Source organism: Sesamum indicum, linkage group LG10 (assembly GCF_026168435.1).
Source record: "Sesamum indicum cultivar Baizhima isolate 11 linkage group LG10, ASM2616843v1, whole genome shotgun sequence".
NCBI lineage: Eukaryota > Viridiplantae > Streptophyta > Magnoliopsida > Lamiales > Pedaliaceae > Sesamum > Sesamum indicum.
In genome coordinates this window covers 5,803,343-5,820,841 of record NC_142666.1, presented here as the reverse complement: position 1 = coordinate 5,820,841, position 17,499 = coordinate 5,803,343, and the positions used below count along the sequence as shown (strand labels likewise).

Sequence of the window (17,499 nt, the reverse complement as noted above, 5' to 3'; positions counted from 1 at the left end):
CAGCTGAGCGACATCTAGGAGCTTCACCCAATCCTTCTGCGTACCTCGCACAAAGTGCCGAAGGTAGTCTTCCAACATAGAATTGTAGCATTCTGTCTGACCATCGGACTTTGGATGATAGCTTGAGCTCATGGAACGTATGGACCCGAGAAGTTTAAACAGCTCGGTCCGGAAGATACCAGTGAAACGGGAGTCTCGATCACTGACAATATCCTTTGGCAGTCCCCAATACTTACCAATGTGCTTGAAGAAGAGATGAGCCGTCCCTTCTGCCGTAACATGTTTGGGTGCTGCGATGAAAGTAGCATATTTTGACAAACGATCTACCACGACGATGGTAGAGCCTAAGTTCCCGACCTTAGGCAATTCAGAGATGTAATCCATGGAGACGCTCTCTCATGGACGCTTTGGGATGGGAAGTGGTTGCAGCAAACCAGCCTTCTTCTGATGGTCTGCCTTGTCCTACTGACAAATCAAGCAAGTGCGGACATACGTCTCGACATCGTCCCGCATCTTTGGCCAATGGTAGGCCCTCCGCACCAAGGCACACGTGCGCTCCTGTCCTGGGTGTCCCGCCCAAAGAGAGTCGTGGCATTCTGAAAGAAGTGATTTTAATAGGTCCCCGCCTCTCGGAACATATACACGGTTTCCTTTGGTCATCAACAATCCATCCTCGATCTAAAAGTGTCGAGCCTTGCCCTGCTTGACAAGCCGAATCGGGCATCACTCTACGGGATCTCTCGGTAGTAACTCCCGCACCTAATCCTTCACATAGCAGCCGCGCTAGAGGATACCGCTGCTATCAACTCCAAATTCGCCAAATCTGCCCTGCGGCTCGAGGCGTCTGCTAACTGCTTCCTAAGCTCCATAAGCTTAGATTGCGACATCTTGTACGGTGCCCTGGCAGGCGGTCTCGTGCCAAGCACCAACTCAATTCCGTGATCCACTGCCCTCTTCGGTGGTAGCTTCCCAGGCAGCTCGTCTGGCATCACATCCTCAAATTCCCTCAGCAATTTCTTAGTACCGCCCGGGATGGGACCTGACACCTCTTCCATTTCCTCAAAACAAAGAGTGCCCAAGTAGGATGTCTCACTCCGCTTGCGCCTCTTCTCAAACTGCATGGCCGACAAGTTCTTCTCTCCTGTGCGTCTGGCCAAGGTAGGAATGACACACGGCTTCGCTCCCAACATCATCAGCAAATCGACATGAGGTAAGACAGCAGTGCGTGTATCCCGTAGAAATTCAAGCCCAAGGATAAGCTTGAAGTCGTCCATCACCACAACAGAAAGATTGGTCTTGCCCTCATAAGCACCAACCTTAATCAGCACAAACTTGGCTACACCGGCAATGGGTTGCACAGCCGAGTTGATCGCCTTCACTCGCCCAACTCCCTTCTCCAGCACGAACCCGAGTCTCACCACTTCGGCGCTCGCAAGGTAGTTGTGAGAGGCTTCTGTATCAATCATGGCACGGACTGGCTTGCCATGAATCTTCATATCCACGAACATCAACCCTTTCTTCCTAGGAATCTAGGGCTGAACTTCTTCTTCTTTCTTTTACGGCTGCTCCACAGTAAGAGCCGGGATGGTCTTTTTCGCAAGGGATGGCACAACTCCCTTCGCCGCCACCATAGAGAATGTGTTGCACCATTGGGATACGGCCCCCAAGTTGTCCTCATCCTCCTCCGTGTCATTCTCGCCATCCGCCTCTGCTTGTGGCTCCACACTCTTCGAGGATGACACCTTGTCGGTAAAGGTCGTCGCCAATGCGTTCAACACCTGTCTCTTCGGGCAATCCCGATACATATGCAGACCATCGCAGATTAAACACCCTCTCCTCCTCTGTGGTGTTTCCTGCCTATTCTCTTGGGGCTTGTTCCTATCTGAACCGCCCTGTGAGCCATTCTGAGCGTAGCCTCTAGTCTCCCCCACCTCTGTTGAAATTATTTCTGAACGATCTCATCCCACTCCACTTACTCTACTCAGGACTAAGCGTCGCCTGCCTATCCTTCTGAGTCTCTAGGTTGAAATCTGCCAAGCGTTCGGCCGCTATAATAGCCAAACTCAAATCAGTCACAACGTTGCCGCTGCAACTCATTTCTTGCCCACTGTTTCAAACCTTCCATAAAAGTGAACAGCTTGTCTGCCTCTGACATGTCTCGGATGTTCAGCATCAGCGCTGAAAAAGCTTTCACATATTCCCCCATGGAACCTGTATGTTCAAGCTTTCGCAATGCCCTCCTGGCATTGTACTCCACATTCTCGGGGAAGAACTGCTCTCTGATCGCCTCCCGTAGAAGAGCCCACGTATCAAGCTGTACTTGATGGGCCTGGATCTTCGCAAACTTGGTACGCCACCACAGCTTTGCGTCACCAGTCAGATACATGGTTGTAGTCGCAACCTTCCTTGCCTCGTCCCGCACGTCTGCCGCAAGGAAGTACTGTTCCATGTCAAAGAGGAAGTTCTCGACCTCCTTCGCATCACGCTCACCGCTATAGGCCTTCGGTTCGGGGGTTCGAAGCCTAGCACCGGGGTCGTGAGCAACCATAGGCGTGCTACCCACTGCACGCTGGAGCAACCCAATCTGAATGGACATCTGCTCCATGTCACGCCGCATATCAGCAATGCTGTCGTTTCCGAATACGCCAGCCATCTTCTAAATCACGTGCCGACATTCGTCCAACTCCAAATTCAACACCGTGATCTCAGATTCTAGGGAAGAGACCTTCTCCTCCAATTCCGCCAATCGGGAGTGTCCGTCCTCCGGGTTCTCAGCTCTCTCGTCGGATGAAGCTGCGTGTCGCGGGCTTTCCGGATCTTGCCCTGACGCCTTCGCAGCAGTAGCAGTCGTACGCCTCGGCCCCATCTCGGCACGAGGCTCTGTTGCAAAATCAGTCACTGTAAGACTCTTCCTAGTTGTATCTGTGGGAAAGGGTTGGCCGTTGCATCATTTAGATGTCAACAATGCCTTCCTACATGGCTCCCTTGATGAAGATGTTTTTATGACAGCACCCCAAGGCTATGAAATTCCCCCTGGAAAGGTGTGTAAATTGGAAAAATCACTGTATGGCCTGAAACAGGCCTCTAGGAAATGGAATGAGGAATTCACTAACAAAATGAAACTCTTTGGGTTTGAGCAATGTAGCCATGACCATTGCTTGTTTATAAAGGGTACTGGTGTGAACTTGATTGCATTACTTGTTTATGTAGATGATATATTAATCACCTCAGCCTCTGAAAATTCAATAATGATTGTTAAAAACTACTTGGATAAGCTTTTTACTGTCAAACATTTAGGAAATGCTAAATATTTCCTAGGATTAGAGTTAGCTCATTCCAAACAAGGGCTAGTGGTTACACAACACAAGTATGCACAGGATATTATCAAAGATGTGGGATTAAAGAATGGTAAGAACAGCACCACACCTTTGCCCCCAGGACTGAAACTCTCTGCAGATGCAGGAGCTGCCTTAACTGATCCCTCCAGGTACAGAAGATTGGTTGGACGGCTCCTATATCTGGGATTCACCAGACCGGACCTCTGCTATGTAGTCCAGCAACTAAGTCAGCATCTTCAACAACCCTGTGAAAAACACTGGGAAACTGCCATTCATGTTGTGAGATACCCAAAGGGAAGTGTCTCTACTGGTTTATTCCTACCATCTAATACTGATTTTTCTCTTCGAGTTTATTGTGATGCAGACTGGGCTGCATGCCAGACAACAAGAAAGTCACTTACTGGATTTTGCATTTTTATGGGACAAACACCTCTTTCTTGGAAAACCAAGAAGCAAACGACTGTGGCAAGATCATCAGCCGAAGCTGAATACCGTAGCATGGCCACAACTACTTGCGAGGTGACATGGTTGATTTATTTACTTAAAGTTCTGGATATACAAGTGAAACAACCTGTGCCATTTTTCTGTGATAATAAGGCCGCATTGCACATTACTGCAAATCCTGTATTCCACGAACGGACGAAGCATCTCGAAATAGATTGACACGTTGTAAGGAACAAATTTAAGGAAGGGGTGATACAACCAACTTATGTGTTTTCCAAGCAGCATGTTGCAGACATCTTCACAAAATCACTACCCTGTAGTGCCTTCATTCACTTGAGGACCAAGTTGAGCCTGGTTAATCTTACCTCAAGTTCAACTTGCGAGGGGAGTGATGAAATTAGAGATTTGACTACAACTAAGAAGATGGGTCTTTCTTCTTAAATGGAATTTGCAGCTAGCAGCCGTTGACATTTTAATATCTGTTTATTGCTGCTGTGTACAAGAATCGTGTTTCTCTCTATCACGCTTTATTTTGCTACTTAAGTGCTTTAGCACTTTAGAGGTTAGGTAGGTTAGTTGCAAGCCATGTATATAAGGCGGTCTTCAGCCTTCCATCCTCTCATCAAGAAACAAGAAACTTACAGATGAAAACTACTTCTCTTCCATACAGTTTTTCCAGTTTGAATACATTGAGTTGCAAGATTTTGTTGTTCTTCGTTTTCATGTATTTCCAAGTTCAATTTCAACATACATCTTATGAAATGATTATTGTTGATAGATCTGACAATTCGATTCGATATTAATTATTCTATTGCTACCTATGGGTTCAATGATGGGTAATTATCATGAATAAGTGGTACAAGTAGCAAGCAAATTAATTGTGTGCTTCGCATGCTTTATTTACAGGGACAAGAAAACTAGGTTAGATGATTGCAACTATTTCAATTGTTTAATCTAAGTTCAACAATCGCTATTGTTAAATTGATAAGGAACACAATCGTGCCCAGTCATGAGATAATAAGTTTTTATTTAAATGCTTGAGTCAAATCAATTATAATATAAAAATAGGGATTTATTATGAGTATCCTAATAGGTTTCAAGGTTGAATGCTTGATTGTGAAATTAATCTTGTGCTATCAATGATTAACATAACGATTGGGTGATACATTCCATCGGATCGGACTTCTTACCTACTAGTTTCTTCCTAATAATTTATCTCTACTTTCTGTTTAATATCTATTAGTTAGTAGTAATTCTTAATTCAATCCCCCTCCTATTTGATTATCGTAACTTGACTGAGAAATTAATTCGTAGTTCCCTAGGGATTCGACCTGATCCCACTACTGCATACAGTAGAGTCTGTAATTAATTTTGACATTCGATAAACGATCAATGCTAGATGTATTTTTTTAAGTAAGGAAGAATTTATGTATAATTACACCAAATTTTTAGATGAAGGGCGTGTAATTATCCTGATTTCTTTAGTTATATGCATTATTTAGTTATAATGTAATTTAAATTTTTAAATATAATGATAACTTAACTATACTTTCAATTATTATTATAAATAAAATTATAAAAATAAAAATAATAAATATTGAAATTATCATTAGGATGATTGCAGTAAAAAATGCAAATTTAAATTTTAAATTTATTTGTATAATTTGGAGTTCCATAGCAAAAGGTGATAATTTTTCTTTCTTTTGTCGCAAAATATGGTGATTTTTCTCGTCGCTTTCACTACGAAAATGATGTGGTCGTAAAAGCTAATTTTCAATAGCAGATACTCTTTTGTCATCAATTGACAATTCACAAAAGATGGCTGCAATCATCGGATCAAAACGTAGGAATAAAAATGCAATCCTTATGTTGAATTTATGTTTTTGCTCTTTTGTTTTGTGTTTTGAAAATAAAGAGAGAAAAATAGGTAAATGTGTGTTGAAAATAGATGGTATGTTTGGACTTGTGTTTTGAGGTAATTTAAAATATTTTAAAATAAGTGGTGTAGGTCTGATGTTGAGATTTTGGAGACAAAAATCATTGTTTATTGTCAAATTATATCTCTTTTATATATATCTATATATATAAATATGTAAATACTGTATGTTTAATGTTGTATTTTTTGGAGACAAAAATCACTATTTATTGTCAAATTATATATTTTTTATATTATATATAAATATATATATATATATATTATGTAGAGAAAGTTAAAAAATAACAAAATACACAAATAAGATTTAAAAATCTATAAATAAATATTGAATGTGTCTTATTTTTGAAAAATGCAACAACATGAATCCAAACATTGCCAATTTTTCTGCCAATATCACTGACGTGTCCGTGTGCAGCACACCTAAGCTACACGCGCAATTGATAAAAGAGTTTGGAATAGAATATGTAATGCTATGTTGACTCCAACCAGATCCCACCTTAAAAGTACTGGATTTTACTGCGGATCGACGTTTCGTCTTTGTCCCAAATCAGAAAAACAAGAACTTTCAACGACCTTCGCACGCCACCACCGCCCTCCAGGCGCAGTCGCCATCCTCCCCGGACATGGGCCTGTCGTGGAGTAAAAGACACCACCACCCTCAAAACCACCACAACTACCCACCCCTCCCTCCGTCATCCTCTTCTCCCGTCAGTCCTCCCCCAGCAATTCCAGCTCCCCCTCAACCTACATCACCAACCCACGCTTCCAATCCACCCGTCCAACCACCAAGCTATGCTTTTGCTGCAAACGCCCCTTATTCTGCACCCCAACCACCGGAGCAACACCCTTATCCCGCCTTCCGTCCCCCTCCACCTCCACCCCCGCCTCTTCCCCCCTACAACTACAATTACAACTTCTCCAATTACTACTCGAGGCCCGTTAATAATATGGGTCAGTACCCCAACTACCGCCCGTATTACATCCCCCAAATTAGCGGGTGGGCCCCATCAGTTGCACCTCTTCCTCCGCCACCGCCACCACTTCAGCCTGCTCCTTACGTAGATCACCAGAGTGCCAAGAAGATCAAGAATGATGTTAATGTTCACAAAGACACCATAAGGCTTCAAGTGGATGAGCAGTTCCCAGACTGTCACTTGGTTTCTTTCACTTTTGATGCTTTGGTTGATGGCAGGTTTGTCGAACGTTTGCTTGACTATTGTGGGAAACACCATTTTTCTGCTTTTACTATGTCTTTGTCTTGGAATTATGCCATTGATAGATGTTGTATGTCTCCTTGTGTGAGCAAATGAATGTTTAGATGTCTTTTAGGTTTGCCTTTGACTTTGATAACAGTGGTTCTCTTCTACTCACCTTTGGGAAGATAGTGTTGGATCTACCTTACCGTAAGAAATCATTAACAGACTAACATAATGAATTGATACATACTATGAACAAAAAGGATTAAAGAAGTTAATCAGAATAGTCAGAATTGCAGGCATTTGGAGTATCTGAATATATAACTGGGTTGACAGTGGGATTCCGATTTATCATTACCAGCCTATGGCATGAAGTAATCACTCTTGCAAATGCTGACTCAAGAAACATACTTCCCTGGATGATCTTGTGGGGATGCTGTCAAGTAAAGCTTAAGTTGTTTGAGTTGATCTGTTTTCTATTTGATGATTTAAGTTTCTGCTCATTCTGTCATTGTATTTCTGATAACATTGCTCTGTGGTTGATCCTTGCTGTTCTGTTTTATTTAATAGTCAAAAGACTAGGATTTAACATGTCCAACCACACGTTCATCCAAAGCTTGTTTTATCAGCCGAAGCCCCAAGATTCAATTTAAAAAACAAATTGCATAGGGATTTTAATTCTTGTTTGTGGTTGCACTCTTCAAAAAAATCCATGAAAGTATCATATGAAATAGGTGTGATTTATGATGTCTAATAACAGTGTGGATTCTGGACAAGCTTTCTCATCTAATCATTGCCCTTTGTAAGTTGTTTGGCTCGAGATCAATTTTCCTTCACACGACTCAGGGGGTAGTAGAATGCTGAAAACTATTGAGGCTAGTTTCCAGGCGTTCCCCAGGAATGGGTATAGTCTTTTGCTTGTCAAACTTGTCATATATTAGGGATAATTATGGGTGCATTTCTGATTTCTTTACCAGTGTCCTTTTTCCTTGTACTTCTTTTTTCCTTCTCTTAAGGTGGTACTATTTTTGAGAATTGGATAGCTTGGCGGTGCCAGTTAATATAACTTTTTTCTTCTCCATCCAGTGTATTTGTGTTGGCTGGAATGTGCTTTCATCATTTTTTCTCCCACCTCAGCAAGGTTGGTGAGGATGACTACACTTATGTCCATGTCAATGCTACCTTGCAATTGTTTACAAGTGCATTAAATTTGATGCTTCTATCTTTTTGTGGAATCTAAATAACCTTCTGATAGATTGACTTAGTCAAGAGGTAGGAGTGGACTTCAATTTTTTCTTACATCTTTCTGAGTGTGTTGTAGTTGAGATTGTGCTGCTTAGCATTAATTGATGATCAATACTATCAAACAGGAAAAAATACCCATTTCCCTATTTTTAAGGTAAAGAACACTGCTTTTCTTCCAATTTACAAGTAATAAGCCTAGTCAAATTATTAGGAAAAGAAAAAATAAATAAATTTGACATATCACTTTATTTGGAGATGCAAAAACAAATGTGAGAGAGCACCATTTATCATTAACTATCTGATACTCATGCAAGTTAAACCAATCAACTCAATTTAGCAAGGTTGGAGCATAATGTCTTTACTTTTGGTGCTTTTCTGAGAGAATTTTGCTAGTGAAAAGCACATAAGAGCCATGTCATTTCGTTTTCAACTTTTGTCATTGCCATTTGAAATTATGGGCTCTTTTGATTAGTACAAAGTTAATATTGCTGCTTCTTCTAAATTGATGTTTTATGTATTATGGTTTTCGCACTATTCCAGTTATTAGGATACATAGATATTTAACATAGTCAAGAGATGTTTAACATCGCATGTATTCCAAGTAGAAGTAGGTGAGTTTGTTTGGTAAAAACTGAAGTTGGGGCACGAGGTCCAATATATGTTGAGTGGTTGCTTTGAAGTAGACAACAGTCATATGGTTAGTGATGTGAATAATGGTCAAAGATTCAAGTTGGTTTTGGCTTGTAATACACTTAAGTCCTTGCAGTGTCTTGTAAATTGAAGTCCTTTCCCAATGTCTTCATGTTGTCTCTAACAAATAAATGTGTAACTAGCTTAATTAGCTCGACTGTGCTCTTTCTCAATGATTCTAACCTCATCCCTCACAATATGAAACTTCCTTTCTTTGTGGATTGTTACTTGTTGTAAAGGCAAAATTCATGTTTTTTGATAATCTATGATGTATGGACACGGACACGGACGCGAAACGGCACGGATACGGTGACACAAAAAAATACAAAAAGATTAGGAAATAGGACACGACACGACAATTTGATACGGCTATATATAATATATTTTTTTATTGTGTATATTGTCAATTTCTCATAAAATTAAAATATGCAATATGAAAAATATCAAGATAAAACATAAAATATGCATATGTTACATCTAATTTCTTAACCAAATGTGGATTCAAAAATATACATCATCAGTTTCTTTTAAAAATTATGCAATGAAGGTGGCAATTTGACCACTTACCCATTTGGGGTTGATAGATTTTTTATCTTTCTTGAATGGAAAGTAAGGGTCAATTTGATTGTAGAGCCATACACAATGCATAGAAAATGATGCCGATGCGGTTGTTCAATTCTATCGTGCCCCTCACCCAAAGTTCACTCACTCTTGATTCTCTTTGGGAGAGATGCACCCTCCTCTCAGCTATGTCCTTGCCCCACACGCTTTTTGGACTGACGGGACCAGGACTAGGGATCGAGTAGGGCACATCCCTCCCATTTTACTTCCATGACGGGAACAGGGGAGGATACTCGTTACACCACGATTTTGAATCAGAAGAGAGATTTCAAAATTTCTAATAATTCGAATCATCATGACTATCTCTCGAAATTATAGTAATTTCATTAAAACTTTTAGTTTGAGAGGAGTGAATTAATTCTTTTTTTTTTTTAAGACCAAAACTCCTTTTTTAGAAGGACAACCCAAAACATTTTGAGATTAAAAAAAAAAAAAAACTAAATGTGTCCAAAACGTGTCGGACATGCCTCCAAAATGTATTGGACACGCCAACAAGTGTGTCCGTGGCGTGTCCGACGCCGTGTCCTTTTCCTTTTATTTTTTATTTTATATTTTGGACGCATGGATGCATTGAGTAATTTTTTTGAGTGTCTGTGCATTATATTGTATGATATGATTTACTTGCATTACTATCATTTTTCACAAATTACTACCAAACAAAATTAATTTCTTGCACATGATTGAAACTTTACCCATCCAATTAATTTCTAACTTCAACAGAGCATGCTCTTTCAAGGTCGCAAAATCTCAATAGGTGTTAGCTTTTATTTCAATGATGCCACATGTTTCATAGTTTTGGTCTGTGGGATTGTTGGTTTGTTCCGAGTTATGTGACAGTGTTACTTGTTGCCTTCTCTGCTGTGAACACAACATATCACCTGGATGCCATTGATTCTTTTTCATCTCGTTGATGATGCTGGCTTTACTTGATATAGTTACTAAACCACTATAACTTTGACTTCCGCCTATCCAGATGCTCCCAAAATATATTTGCCTCGTGTTCTACATCATTTCCATAAATCCTTCTATACAGAAAATTGGATATAAATGTACTATCCAATAATCACAATGCCATTTATGTGATTACAGTGGGATATTCAAGACAATAAGCTCATACGAGGTTGCTCTTCCTATTGTTCACCTGGTTAAGCATGAAAACTTTATTCAGACCTGAATTTGAGTTAATAATTTGCCCTTTTAATCTCTATGAAGTATGGAGGAGATGGTACACTTGCACAATCCAGAAAATGAAGGAACTATTACCATACGAATGCAAAAATTCATGTTGTGTCGAACAAATAAATGTGTAATTAGCTTTACTAGCTTGATTGTGCTATTTCTCAATGATTCAACCCTCACAATACTAAACTTGTTTTCTGTGTGGATTGTTACTTATTGTAGAGGCAAAACTCATGTTTTTGAATGATTTACTTGCATTACTATCATTTTTCACAAATTACTACCAATCAAAATTAATTTCTTGCACATGATTGAAACTTTAGCCATCCAATTAATTTCTAACTTCAATAGGGCATGCTCTTTCAAGGTCGAAATCTCAATAGGTGTTAGCTTTTATTTCAATGATGTCACGAAGAATGATGTTTTACAGTTTGGATCTATGTGATTGTTGATCCATTCTGAGTTATCTTTTTACTTGTTTTCTTCCCAGCTATGAACACAACATATCACGTGGATGCCGTTGATTCTTATTCATGTCATTGATGATGCTGGCTTTACTTGATATAGTTTTGCACTTATATTGCAGTATTACTATCTTCTATTTTGCCAAGGAGGGGGACAACTGTAGATTTACTCCAGTATATCCGGAGATTGTGCCTGTGAAGGTTCCATTCCAGAAAGGACTAGGGCAGAAATTCTGCCAGCCTTCAGGAACTGGCGTGGACTTAGGCTTCTTTGACACTGATGACCTGTCAAAGCCTGTAGAAGATATTTACCCACTTGTAATATCAGCAGAATCACGTGGACCATCAATGTCTATCGCTTCAAGTGAGGAGCTGGAAAATACATCTCCTCATGCCCAAATCTCTCAGGCTGTTTTAGAAAAGAAAGATAGTGGAAATTTTCAGGTGAAAGTAATAAAGCAGATTTTATGGATTGATAATGCTCGTTATGAGTTGCGTGAGATTTTCGGGATCAGCAATTCAGCTGAAGCTGCCATCAACGACATGGAATCAGGAAAAGAATGTATCATTTGCATGACTGAGGTCAAGAATACAGCTGTGTTGCCATGCAGGCACATGGTAACCACCTCAACTTCAACCTTTTATTTAATCATAGATGGAGAATATGATTATAACCAGAATGTAACAAGTTTAACTCAGAAGGGCTGCTGTTAATTTAACTAAATTGAAGTAAATTTATGTTATAATGGAAGCTCTGAAGTTCTCTACAAAAACCTCTTTTAAGCCTTGCCTCCTGACTGACTTGAACTTGCTGATGAAATCTAAAGATATCAGAATATCTGCGTTCTAGACATTAGGTTACTTTTTCCTTTTTCCTTCTATTTTAGTTGGTTGAAACTGTACGAGAACTACTTCAACAATTTAATTAATTTGCAGAATTGTTAAATTCTTAAGATATCTATAGTCTCCTTAAACTAAGCTTCTCTACTTTAAATATCAGGAAATCATAAAGGACAACTTCTTCAGTTGCCTTGAAGTTTTGATGAACTAGGATACATTTAGATGGATTACCATTAAACCGTTAATTGACTGCATAATCTAATATTTTCTTAGTTTTTATGGTTAATTACACTTACCTTCCCTCCAAAATAGATTAATTACAATCTCTTCCTCTCCTCTTTTACAATTTGATTAACCTTCGCTCTAAGTTGGCTCCTTGGTACTCATGAATCCTCAATATAATAAACTTCCTTGGTACTCATGAATCCTCAATATAATAAACTTACTGTAATGATCAATTCATAAGTTAATTACATGATAATTTTGCCCTATTATATATTTGGGAAGGAATGTATTTGTAATATTAGTTGAAGGTGTACTTCTTTAATATATTTATAAGCATTTTTAATTAGAATATCATTGCTCTCAAGTATTCAATGTAGCTCTAATGCAAATTTCAGTTTGGGATGGCAATTTTGCAGAAAGTGTTTAGATCTTAGAATAAACTGAATCCTAATTTCATTTCTTTGACTTGAAAGGGGAACAATCCCGTGAGTCCTTAAAACACCCAATCCTCTCTCTCCATGTTCCCTCCTACGGATGACAGTAGGCCGGGTTCATGATGGGTTTGCCAAAACTTGGGACCTGACATGTCAAGGTTCTTAAGGACCAGGAATCAGACCATGTCTGAAATGAACCCAGTGGGTTAAACCCTGTTTGGCCATTTTATAGTTTTAAAAATATTAAAAGATATCTTTCAGATACAGCAAAAATAATCTCTAACTGTATACATGAGAAAGTTATATTTTAGCAAGGAACTACTTGTCTGCAATTTATACCATGTAGTTAGTTTTAGAAACACTATAATTACAAACATATGTGATAGTTTATATATATTAAAAAGCATATAGTTAAGTTCAGATTATTATTTATATTTGTAAAATATTATATATTTATATTCTATATGTGATTATATAGGTAACATAAGCATATTTGTAGATATATAACATAAGATACATATTTGAAGATTTAAAAGATACTTCTTAATTCTTTAATCAGTTGGATCTAGGTCCATAAACTAGGATCAGGGACCTATTTATGGTTCGAAACCTACACCAAATGGACCGTGTTTTCAGGATGGGTCTAGATTTGACCTGAACATTGCCATCTCTACTATCTTCTACCTCCTTCATGTCCCTCGCCTTCCCACCACTATAAAACTGCACTGTACACTCCCCTCTCCTTCCCCTTTCTCATCTCTGTCCTTTACCGTCTCTGTCGCCTTTCTACAGTTCTTCATTCCTTCCTTTACCTCCTTATTCTCTCTCCTTTATGTTGGCCACCTTTCCTTTCTGTATATTTTCAAACCTTTGTCGTTCTCTCTGTCCGGCTCCTGATTGCTCAATCTATCTTCTACTGCCACCTCTTCCTCTCTTTCTCATAGTTTGGGCCCACATTTTTTCTTGCCACCCTAACGATGATAAGAAAAGTTGTGGCCAAGAAAGAAAAAGGAAAATAGTAAATAAAATAGAAGAAAAAATGATCTCAAAGTCAATGAAAACAAAGATAGAGAAATGTTATACCTTCTTTTCTTATTAAAATCACAGTCTAATTATTTTACAGATCACATCTACATTGAATATCTAAATCCCTTAAAGATAGTTATTTACTTGAACATGTCATTTTCCTTTCACAGATGCAAAATGTTATTCTAAAATATATTTACAAGCGCCAAAAAGTTATCACCCACCACTAATTTTTAAGGCCTTCATATGACTAATTATTCCCTCCAACACTTATATTTGTGAAAAAGTGACCCGTTACATTTTGCTCTTTTATGTGTATATATATTACATGTAAACCGACTATTGTGAATCTGCCAAAGGTATTCTTGTCAATGAAATATAAGGAATTGGTAGAGGCTACACAGGAAATTCCTTAAATTTTTTTACCTACTCAATCATTTTTCATAAAAAATGCAAATGGTAGCGGGGGAGTTAACAAACATGGTAAATTTAGAGCAAAGGTTTTGTAGTTTCAATACGAGTACGGGATGTGTTCGTAATTAGCTTGTCTGGAGGAGAGCTAATCATAATCAAATATGTTCTTTATTCCGTCTGTTGTATGCTCACAGATGCTTGCCACATTAAGGAAGATAGAGCAATCATGATTTTGCTCATTTCATTTGCTTAATTGGAGAGTAAATAATGAAAGAACCGATGATCAATTAAGAAAGACGAAAGAAGGAAATAACCAGGGGAAGGGATGTAATTCAACTAAATGGGTTAACAGAAAACATGTCTTCTTGGTCCTATTTTTAATCTTAGAACCTGCACTTTTTCTCTGATCTTATGCAATGTTTTTGAATTTATAAATGAGGTGGTTTTAGTGGCGACTATCTTTGGTGGCAAAAGTAGAGGATGTTGTATGTTCCTATCAGCTGCCAGAATTAAGCATAAGTACACAACTCCAAAATAGAGGATGTTGTGTGTTCCTATTGGCTGCTGGAATATAACATAAATACACAACTCACAGATTCATTTCTCACACGTTCTTTATTGGTGATTGTTGTCAGTCTTTTTGTAGTCTGCTTCTGAGACTAACAGCTGGCTTTCGGCCAAAAAAGTTTATTGTTCCCCATTTTCTAATACTCCTGAAATTTCACTAATGTAAGATACTTTTATCATTGTTTTTTATCTGGTCTACTTGTGATCTCGCTGAAACTATGCTGAGGCGAAAGAAAATGCAAAATGAAAATGTTTAGTGAAGACTGGTTAAAGTATATGCTCTTATGAAACATATTGCTCATTTTGGCCTTGGTTTTCTATTTCTTTGGTTTGCACGCTATCAAGACTTCACCACGAACTGGAAATATTGATTCAGCAGTTTGAATCCTGTTCTTTGCTTTGCAGTGTATGTGTAGTGACTGTGCCAAAGAGCTAAGGATCCAGTCAAACAAGTGTCCTGTATGTCGTCAGCCCATTGAGGAGCTTCTGGAAATCAAGGTTGATGAAGGTAACGACAATGGACAAATCCTCTGATCATCTATTCCAAGAGAAATTTATGTAGACACCTGCTGAGGTTGGGCCATGTTACCAGAAAATTGAAAAATCACAAAATACACTCTTTTCTTCATCTTTGCATTACAGATTCCCGCAGCACTTTGATCTTTCAAACAAAATTTGTAACGTAGAAGAGCTTTCGTAGTATGATAAATAGTATGGGTGTCAGTTTGATTAACTCATAATCAAAACTGTACTATCTTCTGCAATCAATTCATTGGTTTGGAGCAAGTTATTTGTTAACTTCTCTGATTTCTCTTGCTTATTCTTGATTGCTGCATCTTCAGAAGCAGAGGACTGACCTACAGCTTCCATATGAATGTCAACCATACACACAAATTGCAGTTGGGAAGAATGATTGCTACTCATCAGGATCTGTACAGTTCACATTGTAATCATATTATATCCTTTGCTGAAGTTTGTAAATTTTACTCCCTTTGATAGTTTTGTCTTTTTTTTCCTTCCAAAATTTGTTAAAACTGTAAAAATAAATTCTTTTTTCTGATCCCTGCTTGAGAATGTAAGTTGATCTTGCATGCTAGATTCTTGATCCTTTATTCCTTATTTTTTGCTATTTATTAATATCTCTATCTCTCTGTCTTCTCCATCATAAAAGCTTCATCATTTCTTTGTATTTTAGGTTGGACAAAATTATTCTTGTCATATTATTTTTCTTGAAGGATAAAAGTGTAGATTGATTTGCTATTATCTTAAATTTTCATTTTAATAATATTTGGTCTCAGTAAAATATTTTCATTTTTTTCTTATAAGTATATTTGCCAACTTTGACAAGGTCTATTTTAAAAGGGATCGCTGACTTGACGTAGGCTTGTCAAGGAATAGGGTCTTTTACCCAAAAATTAATTTTCATTCCCATAAATTCCACTCGATTGGCACGAGATTCGAGTTTATCGTAGATTCATTAAATTAAATGAGTGGGTATAGATAAAATATTTATGGATATGTGTAATGTTGACATAGTCCAATACTAAAAAACATTTACCTATCCACTAGTTTCAAATTCTTGAATTTATAAATTTTTAGTAAATCAATTGATTAAATTTACTTAATATTAAAAAATTTATAAATAGTATAGAATCATTTCATTACATATTTTATTTATATCAATTATATATTGATGGTTTGACGAAATGTGATGGGTTTTTTCATCTTTGATTTCGTAACAGCTCAAAGTTAACTTTATGATCAAAACTTAATCTGAAAATTTAGGTGGGAAAAAAAAAAGAATATTCGGAGGAAAAATTAAATTAGTTGAATTTGACTAATATATGGAGTACATAAAGTTCGTTTCAATTCAAATGTTAACACATATCACATCGAAGTTGAATGTAAATTCAAGTGGATAAGCCTTTAGGGTATTACGGCATCTAAATGAAAGTTAAATGTATTATCAAGCGCAATTTATTTACTTTTTACCAACTCCAATCTTCTTGTTTATTTCGATCTTATCTCGATTTTATAATCAATTAACATTATAGGTTCATCATTATTTGGATAAATTTCAAATCATTATTTAAAATTTTAATAATTAACATCGATCCTATTGTGGATATTGTGTCATTTGTGTTTATAATTTATTATTTCAAAATAATTACATATATAAATTATGAATATGATAGTTACACAATTTCATATAGTAATAAAATAAAACTCAAAAAATTTTAGAAAAGCTGCATCAATATAGAGTTACGAACTTGTTGCTTTCCTAAAATTATGATTGTGTCCCTCTATGTAGGTTTTTATGGTTGACAATAATTCCAAAATAAAACTTTGTTAACTCTTAACACTGTCTCACCTCATATGCACAAACTCGAGAAAACTAAGAAAAAATCCATAATCATGTTGGCAAGATTCTCAAAACTTGAGGTAGTAGAAAGTATTTCTAGAAAGTATGCAAACTTCTACATGTGTGCCAGCTGAAAAGAGTGATGGCCCTTTAAATAGTTCAAAGAATTTGACTGTATAAAAAATTAAGTGGTTTACTTAAAATTCATAATATTATAATAAGTTCAATTTTTAATAGGCCATATAAATATATAAAACATAACAGCTAGATACTTATCAAGCCTCAAAGGAGCATAATTAAATTATTATAATAATGAAGCCATAAACCTCAAATAAATATTAAATTAAACTAGTACATTAAATTGAAATCAAGTGTTGGAATAATTTGATAATTTAAAATATCTTAAAGCCTATTTTCGACGATCCCCACAAAATTAAAAATATTGAAATTAAAATATGAAATGAAATAGGTGGCAACTGATACCATGCAATTGGTACATGTGCTCTTTGGTCTTTAAC

At 37.4% G+C, this 17,499-nt stretch overlaps 2 protein-coding genes and 1 long non-coding RNA gene across 4 annotated transcripts; 2 read left to right on the top strand and 1 right to left on the bottom strand.

Annotated features, from left to right (window-relative positions):
- Positions 1-767: 767 nt before the first annotated feature.
- LOC148785222 (uncharacterized) lies at positions 768-1,496 on the bottom strand. The gene has a single exon (XM_088885922.1). The coding sequence runs from the start codon at positions 1,494-1,496 to the stop codon at positions 768-770; it is 729 nt and encodes a 242-aa protein (XP_088742048.1).
- Positions 1,497-6,183: 4,687 nt separating this feature from the next.
- On the top strand, positions 6,184-15,715 carry LOC105172330 (putative E3 ubiquitin-protein ligase LUL4). 2 transcript variants are annotated; one of them, XM_011093712.3, is made up of 4 exons: positions 6,184-6,910; positions 11,236-11,731; positions 15,025-15,193; positions 15,462-15,715. In XM_011093712.3, exons 1-3 carry the CDS (start codon positions 6,342-6,344, stop codon positions 15,151-15,153), a joined length of 1,194 nt encoding a protein of 397 aa, XP_011092014.1. In that variant the 5' UTR covers positions 6,184-6,341; the 3' UTR covers positions 15,154-15,193; positions 15,462-15,715. The 2 variants fall into 2 exon arrangements, with proteins under 2 accessions (XP_011092014.1, XP_011092015.1); XM_011093713.3 differs by having other exon boundaries at positions 6,186-6,910; positions 15,025-15,127.
- Positions 6,917-9,111, top strand: LOC148785221 (uncharacterized). The gene is made up of 2 exons (XR_016067845.1): positions 6,917-7,818; positions 8,001-9,111. It is a non-coding gene; the product is annotated as an uncharacterized LOC148785221 (long non-coding RNA).
- Positions 15,716-17,499: the final 1,784 nt, after the last annotated feature.